Here is a 13,170-nt window from a genome sequence, read left to right as displayed (position 1 = left end):
GGACCATGCCAACTTAACCTTGATGCTAGTTATGTCTCATCTGCCTGCATCACTCCCATCATTGCAGTAGTTTGCGTCCTCATTTAAAGTCACGAGTGCTAGCTATGCTATGTGTCACTGTAGCTAAATGTCCACAAAAATTGAACTTTGTCTGCTCTGTTCTTATCTTGAAAATAGCGTGATAATAATAATAAAAAATCCATATTCTACAGGGCCTTTTCCAAAGAAGCCATGTATTTCTCACGCTGAATTAATGAAAAAGATAAGAGTCACTGTAGCCTAAATATTTGAGGCCATAGTTCGAACTTATCCATTAATTTTGATATTTGGCATTGGGCCACATGATCTACAATGTGGAATGAGATGATGTGAAATGTTGATTTATTTTTTCTATCAGACTGATTTCTGACTTTTCAAACCAAGAAAACAGCTGACAAATTTAGGGTGCTTTCACACTTGCCCTGTTTGGTTCGGTTCAGTCGAACTCAAGTTCGTTTGTCCCCTAAGAGCAGTTCGTTTGGGCAGGTGTGAACACAGCAATCACACTCGGGTGTGCACCAAAACAACCAAGACCTTCTTGAAGAGGTGGTCTCAGTCTGGTTACAAACAAACTCTGGTGCGGTCCGTTTGTGGTGAGAATGTGTTCTGACCTCGATCTGAACCAACATTACACATTAGTTGGGTTAAACATGAGCATGTTACAGTCCTGGAGGATTATTAATGTGCACCTCCTCCTGTACTGCCTTAATATGCACATTCAGTACATCCAATGCATCAAAACATTGTTTTCTAGTTGGAGCTGCGCCTCGTTTTCAAACTGTATGGTTTGACTAAAATGAACAATGACAGCAATATAGTCCACGATGAGCAGCGCTAAAATCAACCTGCGTAGTTGTCCCTCCATTGTGACATTAGAAAGTGTCACATTTATCTTGCAAGTGAACTCTTCTTCAACGCTTTGTTTACTTCCTGGATTTTTCCCACGTGGAAATTCTGACCAATCAAGAGCAGCTTACTCACAAAAGGCATTTGATCTGGTCCACCTGTAAATGCTGCCGTGAGAACCCAACAAAATTAGTCCCTGATTCAGACCAAAGCAAGACAACTCTAGGTCTGAAAGCACCCTTAGATTATTGGGTGGTCTTTGCCTTTAATGTTGGTGAGACACAGGCTTGGATGCAGTATGGTAGTAACACATCTGCATACCTCATTGGCATACTGATTGTGTCTTTGGTGCTTGTATTGTGTGTGTGTGTGTGTGGGTGGGTCTGACTTGCTGGCAGTTTTGCTTTTTGTTGGTGACCCCTAACTACAAAAGTGCCCCATGAGCTAGATTGATTCATCATCATCTACAGACTGCAGATATGATGTTAAACATGCAAGAGACTGTAAGGATTGTAAGACTGCAGTTCACTGAGCATGTGCCTGCGATGTACTGGGTTCTCTTTATGCACTAACATTGTCACTGTTTAAATCACACTCTGAGTATCTAAGTATCTAACACATACTTATTCACATGTGCACTAAAAGACTGAATCAGTCAATTCGTTGGTGGAGTACTTCAAGCTTGTAATACTAAAATATTGAAACTATTATTCAAGTCAATTTTTTTTTCTCCGATTTTCAGTCAGTGAATTTATTTAAATCCTCAAACTTTGTTCTATACTCCTCATACTCTTCACACTGCATAATAGAATAGGAAGGCTTTAATATTACCATCAATATGAATTATGTGTTGCTACAGAACACTAACTATCCTCAAGACATTCTGAAGTTTCATGCTGAGATTTCAACATAGCAGAAAAATGTCCTTTCCTTTCTTAGTCTCGACTCGCTCAGATGAAAATGTCTAGTTGATCTTCCTTACATGGATTTGCAGATATTTACGACAGACAAGATGGGGTACAGTTGCATACATCGGCCTCAAAAAAACACTGTTCTCTTTATGCTTCCCACCATCCTTCTCTTTACCCCTCCTGCTCGCAAACCTGGCTTAGTCTGTTAATGATTTGGATGACTGTTAGAGAGTATAAAGCCTCTTGGCATTCTCTGCTAGAAGAGGGGATCTGTGCTTTGTTAGCCTAAAAGTTTGCACGAGGAAATTGCACCCATGGGAGAGCAAAACAGGCATACGCCACAGGGGGAGACGGAGGGAGGGCAGGATTTATTTATAACTTTTTGCGTTGATGCTAAGTCATCAGAGAGACCTTGTAGTGCAGAGCAGAGAAGTACCCTAAATGGTTTAGAAGTGAGCGAACAAACATTTCTACCTCTCTCAGATTCCGCATTTAGGGCCCGAGCAGGTTTACAGCAATTCTGTTCGTTTTTTTTAAACTCCCTCCAAATATCTGCTTGGTTCCTCACTGCTGCTTGGCAAATCACACTTAAGGGGAAAATCGGGAGGAGAGAGAACATGGTGATGGTGATGATGATAGCATGTGGTATCCCAGTGTTATTTTTGTACACACCGTCCTCCATTATCCCGGTGTATCTGACTCTCAGGCTCCATTTTGTGGCCCATTACTGAGGAAGAGGAAGATGGTCCTAGAGAGGAATTGTAGTGCTGCAGAATATGCTTCAGAGAATGACAGAGCAGAAGGAGGCAGGAACGGCTGGGCTAGTGGCCATCTCTGGTGTACAGTCAAAATTGTCATCGCTGTTGGCCTCTTGGTTGCACTTAATCTGTTACAAGGAATCTAATTCTGTGATTATGTCTGCGTATATATCTGTGTACGAGTGTGTTTACTCTCCTCTCCTTGCCTGCTATCTGAGAACGGCTTGGTGATCTACACTGCCTGCCAGCCTGGTGCTCTTTAATGAGATTATCAGGAGAAGAGTGTCAGTAAGTAGGATCTAAAATGAAAGCCATTATGGAGCATTATCACAGAGCCGCACCACCCCAGCCCCCCCTGATCCATCTGCTGTATGGCCACCCACACAGCCACTACGCCCAGATTACAGCCATGATTAGCACCGCGAAGTGCTGCTTAATTTAAACACCTCTGGAGAACATGTGGCACTTTGCTGCATTGCTGACTCACAGCGCTTGAACACACACACACACACACACACACAGAGGGCAGAGATTCATTTCTCCTTGTAGAAGACAACACAAGCAACGACTCCTCTCAAACACTCAAATTGTTTGGAAGGATGTTGGACGGTGGGGCTTGTGACACACGTGTCAACTATTCATTTCATATTTGAATCTCATCACGTGTTTCGACATTTAACACACCATGCACTGTTGTATCTACACTTAGGCAGCAGTCATGTAAGCTGTCTGCTTCATCACAGCTGCCTCTCAACAACTATTTCATTATTCTTACCAATCTAGCGTTATTTAACTAAACAGACAAAATGACAAAAAGACAGTGACAGGTGAACACAAACATGAAATAAATTAACATATAGATTACCACTCAAACAAAGATCCCAACAGTTGTGGGGAACTTTCCTGAAATAGTTTCAGAAGCTTCAGTCAATCTGAAAACTTATTTCCTCACTCTCTTTCAATCTTTCTTTCTGTGAATCTATGTCAATAATACAGTCTGTGTAAGCTTATCAATTTGTAAACCCTTATTTGTTTATTTATTTACTCTTTGTTCCTTTCCTTCTTTTCTAAATATAAAACCAGACTTCCAGCAGCTTTCGGTATTAATCCAGGGACTAAGTACACTTTAATATATGAAATTCCGGATTATTGATGGGGCTAATTGGGGGGGAGGGACAACTGGGACAAGACTCAATGTCGTGTTCCTTTACTATGTTTTAGAATCTGCCATTTTTTAGAAATCCTATGGCTCACAGGATTCCTGTGGGACTCCCATGGGATGGTAGTCAGTATCACAGTTTAATCACATGACTGGGACTGGACAGGGAAAAAGTAAATGGGAGTGGACAAGACAGAAATCATTATAATAATTTTGAACTAACAGTGTGAAGACAGCAGCTATTTATTTGTCTCCACAGAGCGAAGGAAGTATGAGCACACACATTGTTTTATGTTAAGCATGTTAAGTAAAATGTGTCATTTGTTAAATAATATTTTCGCAATGCTAATTTTTGTTAGCATGTTAATAGTGATTTCCATTATGTGTTAGCATCGAGCTAATGGACTGAGTGCTAGTAATTTGCACTATGGTTGTAGCAAATACAATCAGAATAAGGTTTATAACCAAGTAGGTAGGAATTTGCCTTGGCGTTTGGTGCATACAAACAACATACTATCAGCATATTAAGAGACAATAAAATTGCTGCAACAGTCAATACACCTGTAGTGGCATCCCTGCACTGGTTACCGGTCAAATTTAGGTCTGAGTTTAAGGTCCTACTGTTTGTTACTAAAGCCTTGCATGGCCTGGCACCCAAGTACAACCCAAACTCTCTCCGATCCTCAGACCAGTTGCTCCTGGCAGTCCCGCGATCCAGACTAAGGGGAAAGGGTGCTTGTGCATTTGCAGTAGCCGCCCCAAAGATTTGGAAAAGTTTACCCATTTCAATTAAGTGCTCCCACTATGGATGTGCTCTGCTAAACTGTTTATTCTGCACACTTGAATTCAATTCAATGAAATTATGTTCGAGAAAAACAAATAGAATTCCAACAATTATAAAATATGTGGTTGAGTATCATACTTTAAACTCAGGGTGATATAGTGAACAGGAAGTCCAGGCTTCAGATGCCAGGATCAGACCAGTTAAAACAGTCAGAATAGAAAGCAAGCACCTAAATCCCTTCCAGCTCTGGGGAGCTCAGGATAGAAGCACACCTTGTGCTTATCCCTTTCCTCTTTCCTTTGGAGGAATTGCCTGTGGGGACTACCAAATCTTCAAACAGTATACTACATTAATTTTTCCCTACTTCTACTGTACGTAGGAGTGCATCATATTGTGGTTGAAGCCTTTTGACTTCACTTCAGTGTGATTTTCACGTTGTTACTTAATTCAAATACAAGCTCCCGTATGGTCTGAGAAATCCTACAAACTCTGAGTGTCTGATATCTTTTCAAAACCTATTGGATACACCCCAAATGATGCGAAGGCTAAGCAGATTTCCTAGTTCATGAAAAGTTGATATTTGGGGAAACACAAGCAGCAGCATTCAAGTACATCATGAACAGTCTCCATTCTGTACCTGTGATCTTGTCGCGAACCAGCTTGCAGGACTCAATCTCGCCGATGCTACCAAACAGGCTGCGGAACTCCTCCTGGGTCATGTTTTGGGGCAGGTAGTTGACAATGAGGTTGGTCTTGCTGTCGTCATTTGTTGGGCCAGTCTGCATGGGCGAGGGGCAGCCGCGGCTGTTGGTGGTCGGCCCGTTGGCTGTGGTGCCTCCTCCGCTGGGGCCGTTTGTCACTGGAGCCTCCATGTTACTGATGATCTGGGGCAGGGCGAGGAGAAGGAGGAGAAAAGGGGGAGAGGAACCACAGAGCGAAAGTGCAGGGAGGAAGAAAGAGAGAGGTAGCATTCATTAGCAAAGGCTTTGGTACTGTATTTAGCTTTTTGGAGCACTGAATATGTAGCAAGGCATGCTCTGAGAGACTCTGACAAAGTGCTTATTTTCAAAGTTAATTTTCTAAAAAGCATGACTTCCGCTGCATTAAGTCAAATCAACAGCCTGGGTGAAAAGGGCTTTTAAAAGCCAATTTCCAGGCATTTGAGAGGTTTTAAACAAGCCTTGTACATACAGTATATCACTGTTTTGGAACTGCCATACAATTATGTCCTACCATTCTACCGTACAGGAATTCACGTTACAGTGGAGGACTAGAACAGTGAAATTTCATGATGTCACTAAATGCATTTTTATATAATTTGGGTAACATGAAAATATATATTATGAGCAGAGATACACTGATTTATCAGCCGAACATTGGTACTGGCCAATATTTTCCTTGTTGACTACCATCTCCAATCGGCAATGATATGACATGTATCAATGGCAGTCGCCGCTAAATGTTGTGATGGTTATTCGCGGTCGGACTCTGACAACAGCCAGCGTACCCAGCTGCTGCTTCACAGAAGAAGCCACTGGGTAGACCCGACCTTAGCATGACGCAACAGGTGCACACGTGTGGTTTGTTTTCGCATTTGCTTTCAATATTCTCTTTGTTGACTGCCATTCTCAATTGGCAAAACCATGACATACATCAATGACAGTAGCAGTGAGTATCTGTTGTGTTGCATCAATTTTGCATCTGCTAAATGTTGTGATGGTCATTTGTGGATAGACTTAGACAACAGCTGGCGTAAGAAGCCATTGGGTGGACCTAACTTTAGCATGATGCAAGAGGGCAACAGCTGCATACATGTGGTTTGTTTTCACATTTGTTTTCAATATTCTCTTTGTTGTCTGCCATCTCCAATTGGCAATACAGTGACATGCACCAATGGCAGTGGCCGATGTTTATCTGTTGTGTTGCATCAATTTTGCACTGGCTAAAAGTTGTGATGGTTATTTGTGCTGGGACATGGACAACAGCTAGCAATTCTAAAGCTGGGTCCATCCAGTGGGTCCATCCAATGGCTTCTGCACCTAACTTTAGCAAGACGTAAGAGGGCAACAAACGCACACGTGGTTTGTTTTCGCATTTGCTTTCAATATTCTCCTTGCTGACTGCCATCTCAAATTGGCAATAAGATCACATGCATCAGTGGCAGTGGCCGATGTTGATCTGTTGTGTTGAATCAATTTTGCACTGGCTAAATGTTATGAGGGTTATTTGCGGTTGGGCAAGGACAACCGTTAACATACCCAGCTGCTAATTCGGAGAAGAAGCCACTGGCTACACTTAAATTTAGCATGACGCAAGAGGGCATCAGGTGCACACGTGTGGTTTGTTTTCACATTAGCTTTCAGTGAGCAGCTGTTAAGCTCTGCGTCTGTCCTGATGAAGGTCCATGCTTGACCGAAACGTTGACGAATAAATAAAGCAGAGTAAAAGTGAGTGCAGGAGTCATCTTTTCTTTAAAAGCTCTGCGTCTCACATCTTGGAAGAGAGGAGAAATAGACTGAGCTGCAATGAGGCAGATATGCTTATCTTTGTAAAGAAAAACACGCATCTTACTGAAAAGCAGCTTTGAGGTACTAGTGATTTATTTTCTTTCTATCATTAATATTTGGAAGACGAGACCCACTGTACAAAACATCTGTATCAGTATCGACTATTGGCCAAGTTGTTATTTTAAACGTCAGTATCAGCCCAGAATTTTGCAATCGGTGTGTCATTAAGTACGAGATGGCAGAAATTTGTCAACCGTCAGAGATTTTGCCAGATTTGTATTGTTGTTGGCTGCAAATCAGTGAGCAGGACTGCTATACAGTAAAATTGGATTTACAGGATTTTACATCAATGTGATGAAGTACCTTGATTTTTCAGGTATTTCATTAATAACTTTTTTTGTATTTTATGGCAGAGTAAATACTTAAACTGAATCTATTCAATTTGTAAAATGTGTTCAGGTTTATATTTGTGAGCAGTCATGCTGTCACCAAATGCTCAAATCGGTGAGAAACAAATTGCCTCTCATATCATGATGTCTGTATCACAACACATCAGCACTGAATCAAAACATTGCTAAACCCTTATATGGAATCACAAACTAAACATAAGGTGAACACACTGTACACAAACCATGCAACATCTCTGAACATTGAGAGATACAGCAAACACTAGACACAGAGAGCATAAACAGCTAAATATTCCTGACGACAGTAAGAGACGTCTCTAAATGTTTCTCTGATAGCTGCTGAAGTTTGTGGGAGGGGGCAACAACAGGGGCAGCCCTTCAGCGAGCTATTTGACTGCTGATGCTGCTGCTGTGACAGAGGGAAGTTTGCCTTTTCTTATCTGGTTTTGCAGAGCATCTCAGGATCAAAGTGTTCAGAAAGGAACTGTGAGCTTGGTGTTAAGTGTGAGAAAACAGGGAAGAAAAAAAAGGTGAGAAGGACTGAGAGTCAAAAGTCGGAGGAGGACGTTGCACTTTGCTTTTCCACCAGAGCACTCTGATACATATTTAATAGAAATGCTTATTCTGAGCGAACATTATTCTCCAACAAAAGCAACGTGTGAAGTGAAATTATTCATACATTTGCATAAAAAACATTTGTTTGATCAGATTAATGGCTTTTGTTGCATATATGTGCGAGCGTGTGTGTGAGGGGAGTGTCAGTGCATCGCAAATGGAAAGAGTGGAGACGACTAAATCTCTAAATCTAATCACTAAATGGTGGGAAGATAAAACAGGGAAAAGAAGATGGATGCATTGTTAAAACAGAGCATCATTCTGTCTTGGCTCACGCTTGACCAGAAGCTGGCTGTTGACAGACTGTTTGTTAACCTGGTTTATTATCGTTTGAATGTCCTGCAGTGTCCCTGTGCACTGATCCTGTTTTACATGTACACACACCCCTAGAAAAAGGCCTGCTGCCCATGAGAGCACAAACTCAAAGTTTCCATCATATTGCTGCAAAAGCACTGAAATGACCTAACATGCTGAAACCCAAATTAAGATGCAAATATTCTTTAATCTGATTCAATCAAATTTTTAAAGTCATCACTCAGATCTCTCCCCTTCCCCTGTTCAACCATTCAGCTCTCGGTCTATTTTTAACCGTTCCTAAGTACACGCAGACAGGCTGCACTTGGAAGCAGGGGCTGGTTTTAGCAAAGGAGAAATGGCTCATGAGTCCTATTTCGCTCTATTTCTGGATTATCAAAAGACTGGACCTGTGTTCTAATAATATAGCTCAAAGCAGAATTTAAAAATTTCCCAGTTTGTCCAGAAATAGTTCTCAAAACCATTTTAGACGTTTACAATGCGTGTGCTTCTCGGCTTTAATCACTTTACTTTTATCTATCTACCTGTGTGTAGTGGTGAGCAGGGATGATGATAAATGATCAGCAGGCAAACAAATAACTCTGTAGTTACCAAAAAATACCACAAATATATTCATACTAACAATATAAGATATAAAGGATGTGGTGGTGGAAGTCTTTACCTACAGAAATTAAATTGTATCCTGATTTTAAATCACTTTAAACTCAAACTGAGATAGTTTTTGAAGAGGAATCAGTTATGCAGTCATGACTAAGTTGGTGCTTCCTATTCTATGGTGCTAATTATGTATTGCAGTTTATTTCTACTGTTTGTACATTGCACTGTTACTTGTAATCTTGTATCTTAAGGCTGAGCTAGGGACAGGCATTGCAAATTAGCTGAGGCTATAAATGCTGTGGTGTGTGGCATATATGTATGCTACATACTTGTCCCTATACAAGTAAACACTGAATAAAAAATCAAATAATTATGTCACCACCATCACATTAGATGACCAAAAGATGACAAAGAAAAGGTCTGCAATTCATTTTAAAGAGGAGATCAGAAAAGCTACGAAAGCCTGTGCTCTTTATCCAAGTGCAGTACTTAAAACTGGGAATATCTCCACCTCTAAATACCTGTAACTATCTCATGGGATGGCGTACGGGGGCTCGAAGCATCCATCTTTCTCTGGCTTAAGGAAGACCTTTTAAAAAAAGGCTGTATTTCTTATTATCTAGTGTTCTTCTTTTCCTCCATCTAAGTGTGTAGGAGCAGCAGCAACAAAATGTCAGTCTTTAATCTGCTTCCATCCTCTCATTTTAGACACACACACTCACACGCGTGCACGCACACACTTCCATGCATTCACACATTCGCGCATAGGCAGCGAGGGGAAGAGCGCATACTCAAACACACACACTTGCATACAGAGAGAGAGAGAGAACAATGGCCCAAGCCCACAGCAGAAAACAAACAGACAGGGAGATGTCTAAAAGCTCTCAAGATGAGAGCTGCATGCAAATTGTTCTTTTGACAGTATCCTTTCCTACTCACTCACCACTCTACCACAACAGAGATACAGAGACAGACCGAGAAAGACAGGGGGTAGAGAGAGAGAAGGAGAGAGAGGGGGGAGAGCGGAGACAGAGGAGAGAATAGTATCTAGCCATAACAGAGTTGATTGGAGAGGGCCTTATTAAATCTGTTTACATTCCCTGCTGGGCTCCATTCTGTCAGAGAGACTTTCAACTCCATGGGACGTTTTCTGAGGAGTTTTTCCACCAAAATGGCTGCCTCTAATTAACAGGGACCTGCCGAGTCCCAGTGGCCAATTATATTCCTCTCCTTGTCCCTGCCCACCAGCATTTGTGCTGCTCAGCAGTCCACTTTATGTTGGTTGTGAACACTCTGGCTGCCCCTGCTCTCCCACTGAGGAGCCTAGTGCTGTGGACAGAACTCACTGCGCATCCTGCTGACTTAGTACAACACACAGCCGTCTCAAGATCCCAGCCTCGAGACGCAGCCTCTCATACTCGCAAGTTGTAATTCTGTTCATGTAGGATGCAGAGCCAGCAACTGGGCTTCTTAGTAACACATGTAGACGGTGTGCAGTTGTTGGAAACATATGATCCAAATGTGCAGCGATGCTGTTAGATCGAATTTAGAATAAATGTAAGTTAAATGATATCTGATGGTCATTCTTAAAACTGGCATCTTAAGAATGAAAAACTGGTTTGGCTCAAACACTGCTGAAACTACAGCTGCTTTAAAGCAAAGTGCAAGGGAGGGGCAGATTAATTAAGGATTTTTGATGAATGCTAGAGTGCTCCGAACAGGAAACAGAGGGCGAAAAAAGACAAATTACACTAGTGAGGACTTGAGTAAGTCTTTAAGTGTTTGCAAGGAAATAGAGGTCCATCAGAAATGCCCATGGGTGCAGCTTTGCATGTGTTAATGAAAGCTAAACAGCACATCTGATTTGTAACGGATGTGGCATAAATACAAAAACATCAATATGTACATATAAATTGAAAAATAAATGTGCAACATTATTTACTGGCTTCCTCGAACATAAACAATGGATGAAAACGTCAGCAGCTGAATATTGCTTTTCACTCATCTCTGCACAACTCCCTCTATCCTTGCAACCCCCCAGGTCCTCCCTCCGTCAATCTCTGCTCCCGTTCCAACTGTCTCAGTCAGCAGCATCACCAACCAGTGCGTATTTATGTGAACACAGTACAATATCAGATCATATTACTTCATGGGTGTGTAAAATGGCTGGGCCATCCATTTGGCAGCAGTAGTCTCCTTACCATCTTTGGCTGTGTCAGCAATCCCTTCTCTGCCCAGCCCTGGAGCTGTGGGAGCTCTGCCTGACGCCACTGTGTCTCTGTCGACCCCTATGGAGCGGAGCACAGGGAGGGAGGGACGCACAGCCCACCGTCAACATCATACACTCACTGTACAAGGTTAGGGTTGCAGTGGGATTTGGGGAGTGGGAGGAAGGGGGTTGGGGTGATGGGGGGGAAAATGGCGGCTCACTTGGAAAATACAGTGACACCTTTAGAGTCCTTCCACCAGTCGAGCTAAAACAAAGACGGGTGGCTCAGGGTTTTTGTGTTTGGTTGGTATGAGTGATTGAGATGAGTGGTTTGCCTTTGGGGAATAATAAATATGGGTGGTGGTTAAGATTTGGAAAACTGCATGACTCAAATTGTTGAAATACTTTTAGAAATGTTGCATTGCCATTTTTTCCTTCCTGATTCCAATTCTGATACCTGAACTTGTGCATAGGCTGCTATCAAACGCAGATCCAATACCATTGGGTAAAAAAATTAAATACATTTAAAAAATAAATTAATAGAAAATATAAAAATTGGCTGATACCAAGTACCGTTCTGATACCATTGCGTAACAAAAAAATAAAAATAAAAAAATAAAAATGCCTGATACCAAGTAATGATCTAATACCATTGCGTAAAAAACAACAAACCCCCCCCACAATAATAGAAAATATAAAAATCGGATGATACCAAGTACCGATCTGATACCATTGCATTAAAAAAAAAAAAAAAAAAAAAAATAGAAAATATAAAAATTGGCTGATACCAAGTACCGCTCTGATACCGTAGCGTAAAAAAATAAATAAATAAATAAATAACAGAAAATATAAAAAATGTCTGATACCAAGAACCGCTCTGATACCGTAGCGTAAAAAAAGAAAGAAAGAAAGAAATAACAGAAAATATAAAAAATGCCTGATATCAAGTACCGATCTGATACCATTGCGTTAAAAAATAAAGAAATTAATTAATTAATTAATTAATTAATTAATAGAAAATATAAAAATTGGCTGGCCAAATACTGATCTGATACCATTGCATAAAAAAAGTAAAGAAAAAATTTCATAGCTGTATACTACTGACCCTGTATGGATAAGAAATGCTTGCTATCTGTTGTGGCATGGTTCAGGTTAAACTCTAAAACATACAGATTATGAATGCCATAGAACATTATTTTATCCAATTTAAAATATTGCCAAATTCCTGACATTTTGGTAATGGCTAACATTATGCTATTTACTGGAAATTCTTTGTTGTTGCTCTGAAAACAGCAGTTGCCTGTGGCTACACAGGGCAACCTGCTGTGTAGGCTAGTGTTTTAGAGCAGGGAAGGAAATTGGTTTCCGGGGAAACTGCTGTTTCATCCGAGTGTGAAACTACTTTACAGTATATTAATAAAGTATGTGGTATTGGATCGGCGTATAGACTTGCAATTTGCCGATACACAATCTAGAATTTTAGGCAGTATCAGAGGTATTTGCTATACTGTTAATGATATCAGAACAACTCAAATGGAATTGCTAAGACAGAAATAGGGTTAAAGATATTATTTCTACAGTCTTTAATAATTTGAAGACCTTCATAATGGTTTGAATAAAATTGCATGTGTGTGTTGAAGCTGGCAGATTGGTATGGCGACTGCAATGACCTTGGCAGAGTTTATAATGAGGGTTTCCCTCTTGCTCTCTGTGGGTAAACAAGCCTGTGGTTGAAGAGACAGAAATGCCACAAATGAGCAGGAAGTCTGTTCACTAGCTCTCCAGAGCAGGGGGCTTAAATGCCTGCAGCTATCTACGGATGCTACAAGCAGCCAATTTAGCAGGAGAGGAGGAAGAGAGGAGGGATGACCTCTACCTTCATTTACTCCTTCAGAGAGATGAAGAGAGGGAGTGAGGGATCAGATGGGAGGGGGGAAGAAAAGGCAAGGGCTGAGTAATGGGGAAGACACTTCCAATACTTCAAAGAAAGAGAGAGACGGAGGTGGGGTGGGGGGGGTGGGGG

General features: G+C 41.2%; 1 protein-coding gene and 1 long non-coding RNA gene across 15 annotated transcripts in view; one reads left to right on the top strand and one right to left on the bottom strand.

The window, feature by feature from the left end:
• Positions 1–13,170, bottom strand: part of elavl4 (ELAV like neuron-specific RNA binding protein 4) — a 107,898-nt gene that overhangs the window by 55,914 nt on the left and 38,814 nt on the right. For 12 of the 14 annotated variants that reach the window (XM_078168746.1, XM_078168743.1, XM_078168745.1 and 9 more), the window contains 2 exons: positions 11,140–11,226; positions 5,135–5,381 (listed from right to left, as the gene is read on the bottom strand). In XM_078168746.1, coding sequence (XP_078024872.1) covers positions 5,135–5,381; positions 11,140–11,226 — 334 coding nt within the window. The remainder of the gene's footprint in view (positions 1–5,134; positions 5,382–11,139; positions 11,227–13,170) is intronic. The other 2 variants (XM_078168747.1, XM_078168755.1) reach the window with 1 other exon arrangement.
• The window catches only part of LOC144463666 (uncharacterized), a 142,238-nt gene that overhangs the window by 125,104 nt on the left and 3,964 nt on the right, over positions 1–13,170 (top strand). The gene's annotated exons all lie outside the window — the stretch shown is intronic.

Source organism: Epinephelus lanceolatus, chromosome 6, assembly GCF_041903045.1.
Source record: "Epinephelus lanceolatus isolate andai-2023 chromosome 6, ASM4190304v1, whole genome shotgun sequence".
Taxonomy (NCBI): domain Eukaryota; kingdom Metazoa; phylum Chordata; class Actinopteri; order Perciformes; family Serranidae; genus Epinephelus; species Epinephelus lanceolatus.
This window is presented reverse-complemented; position numbering and strand designations above follow the sequence as displayed.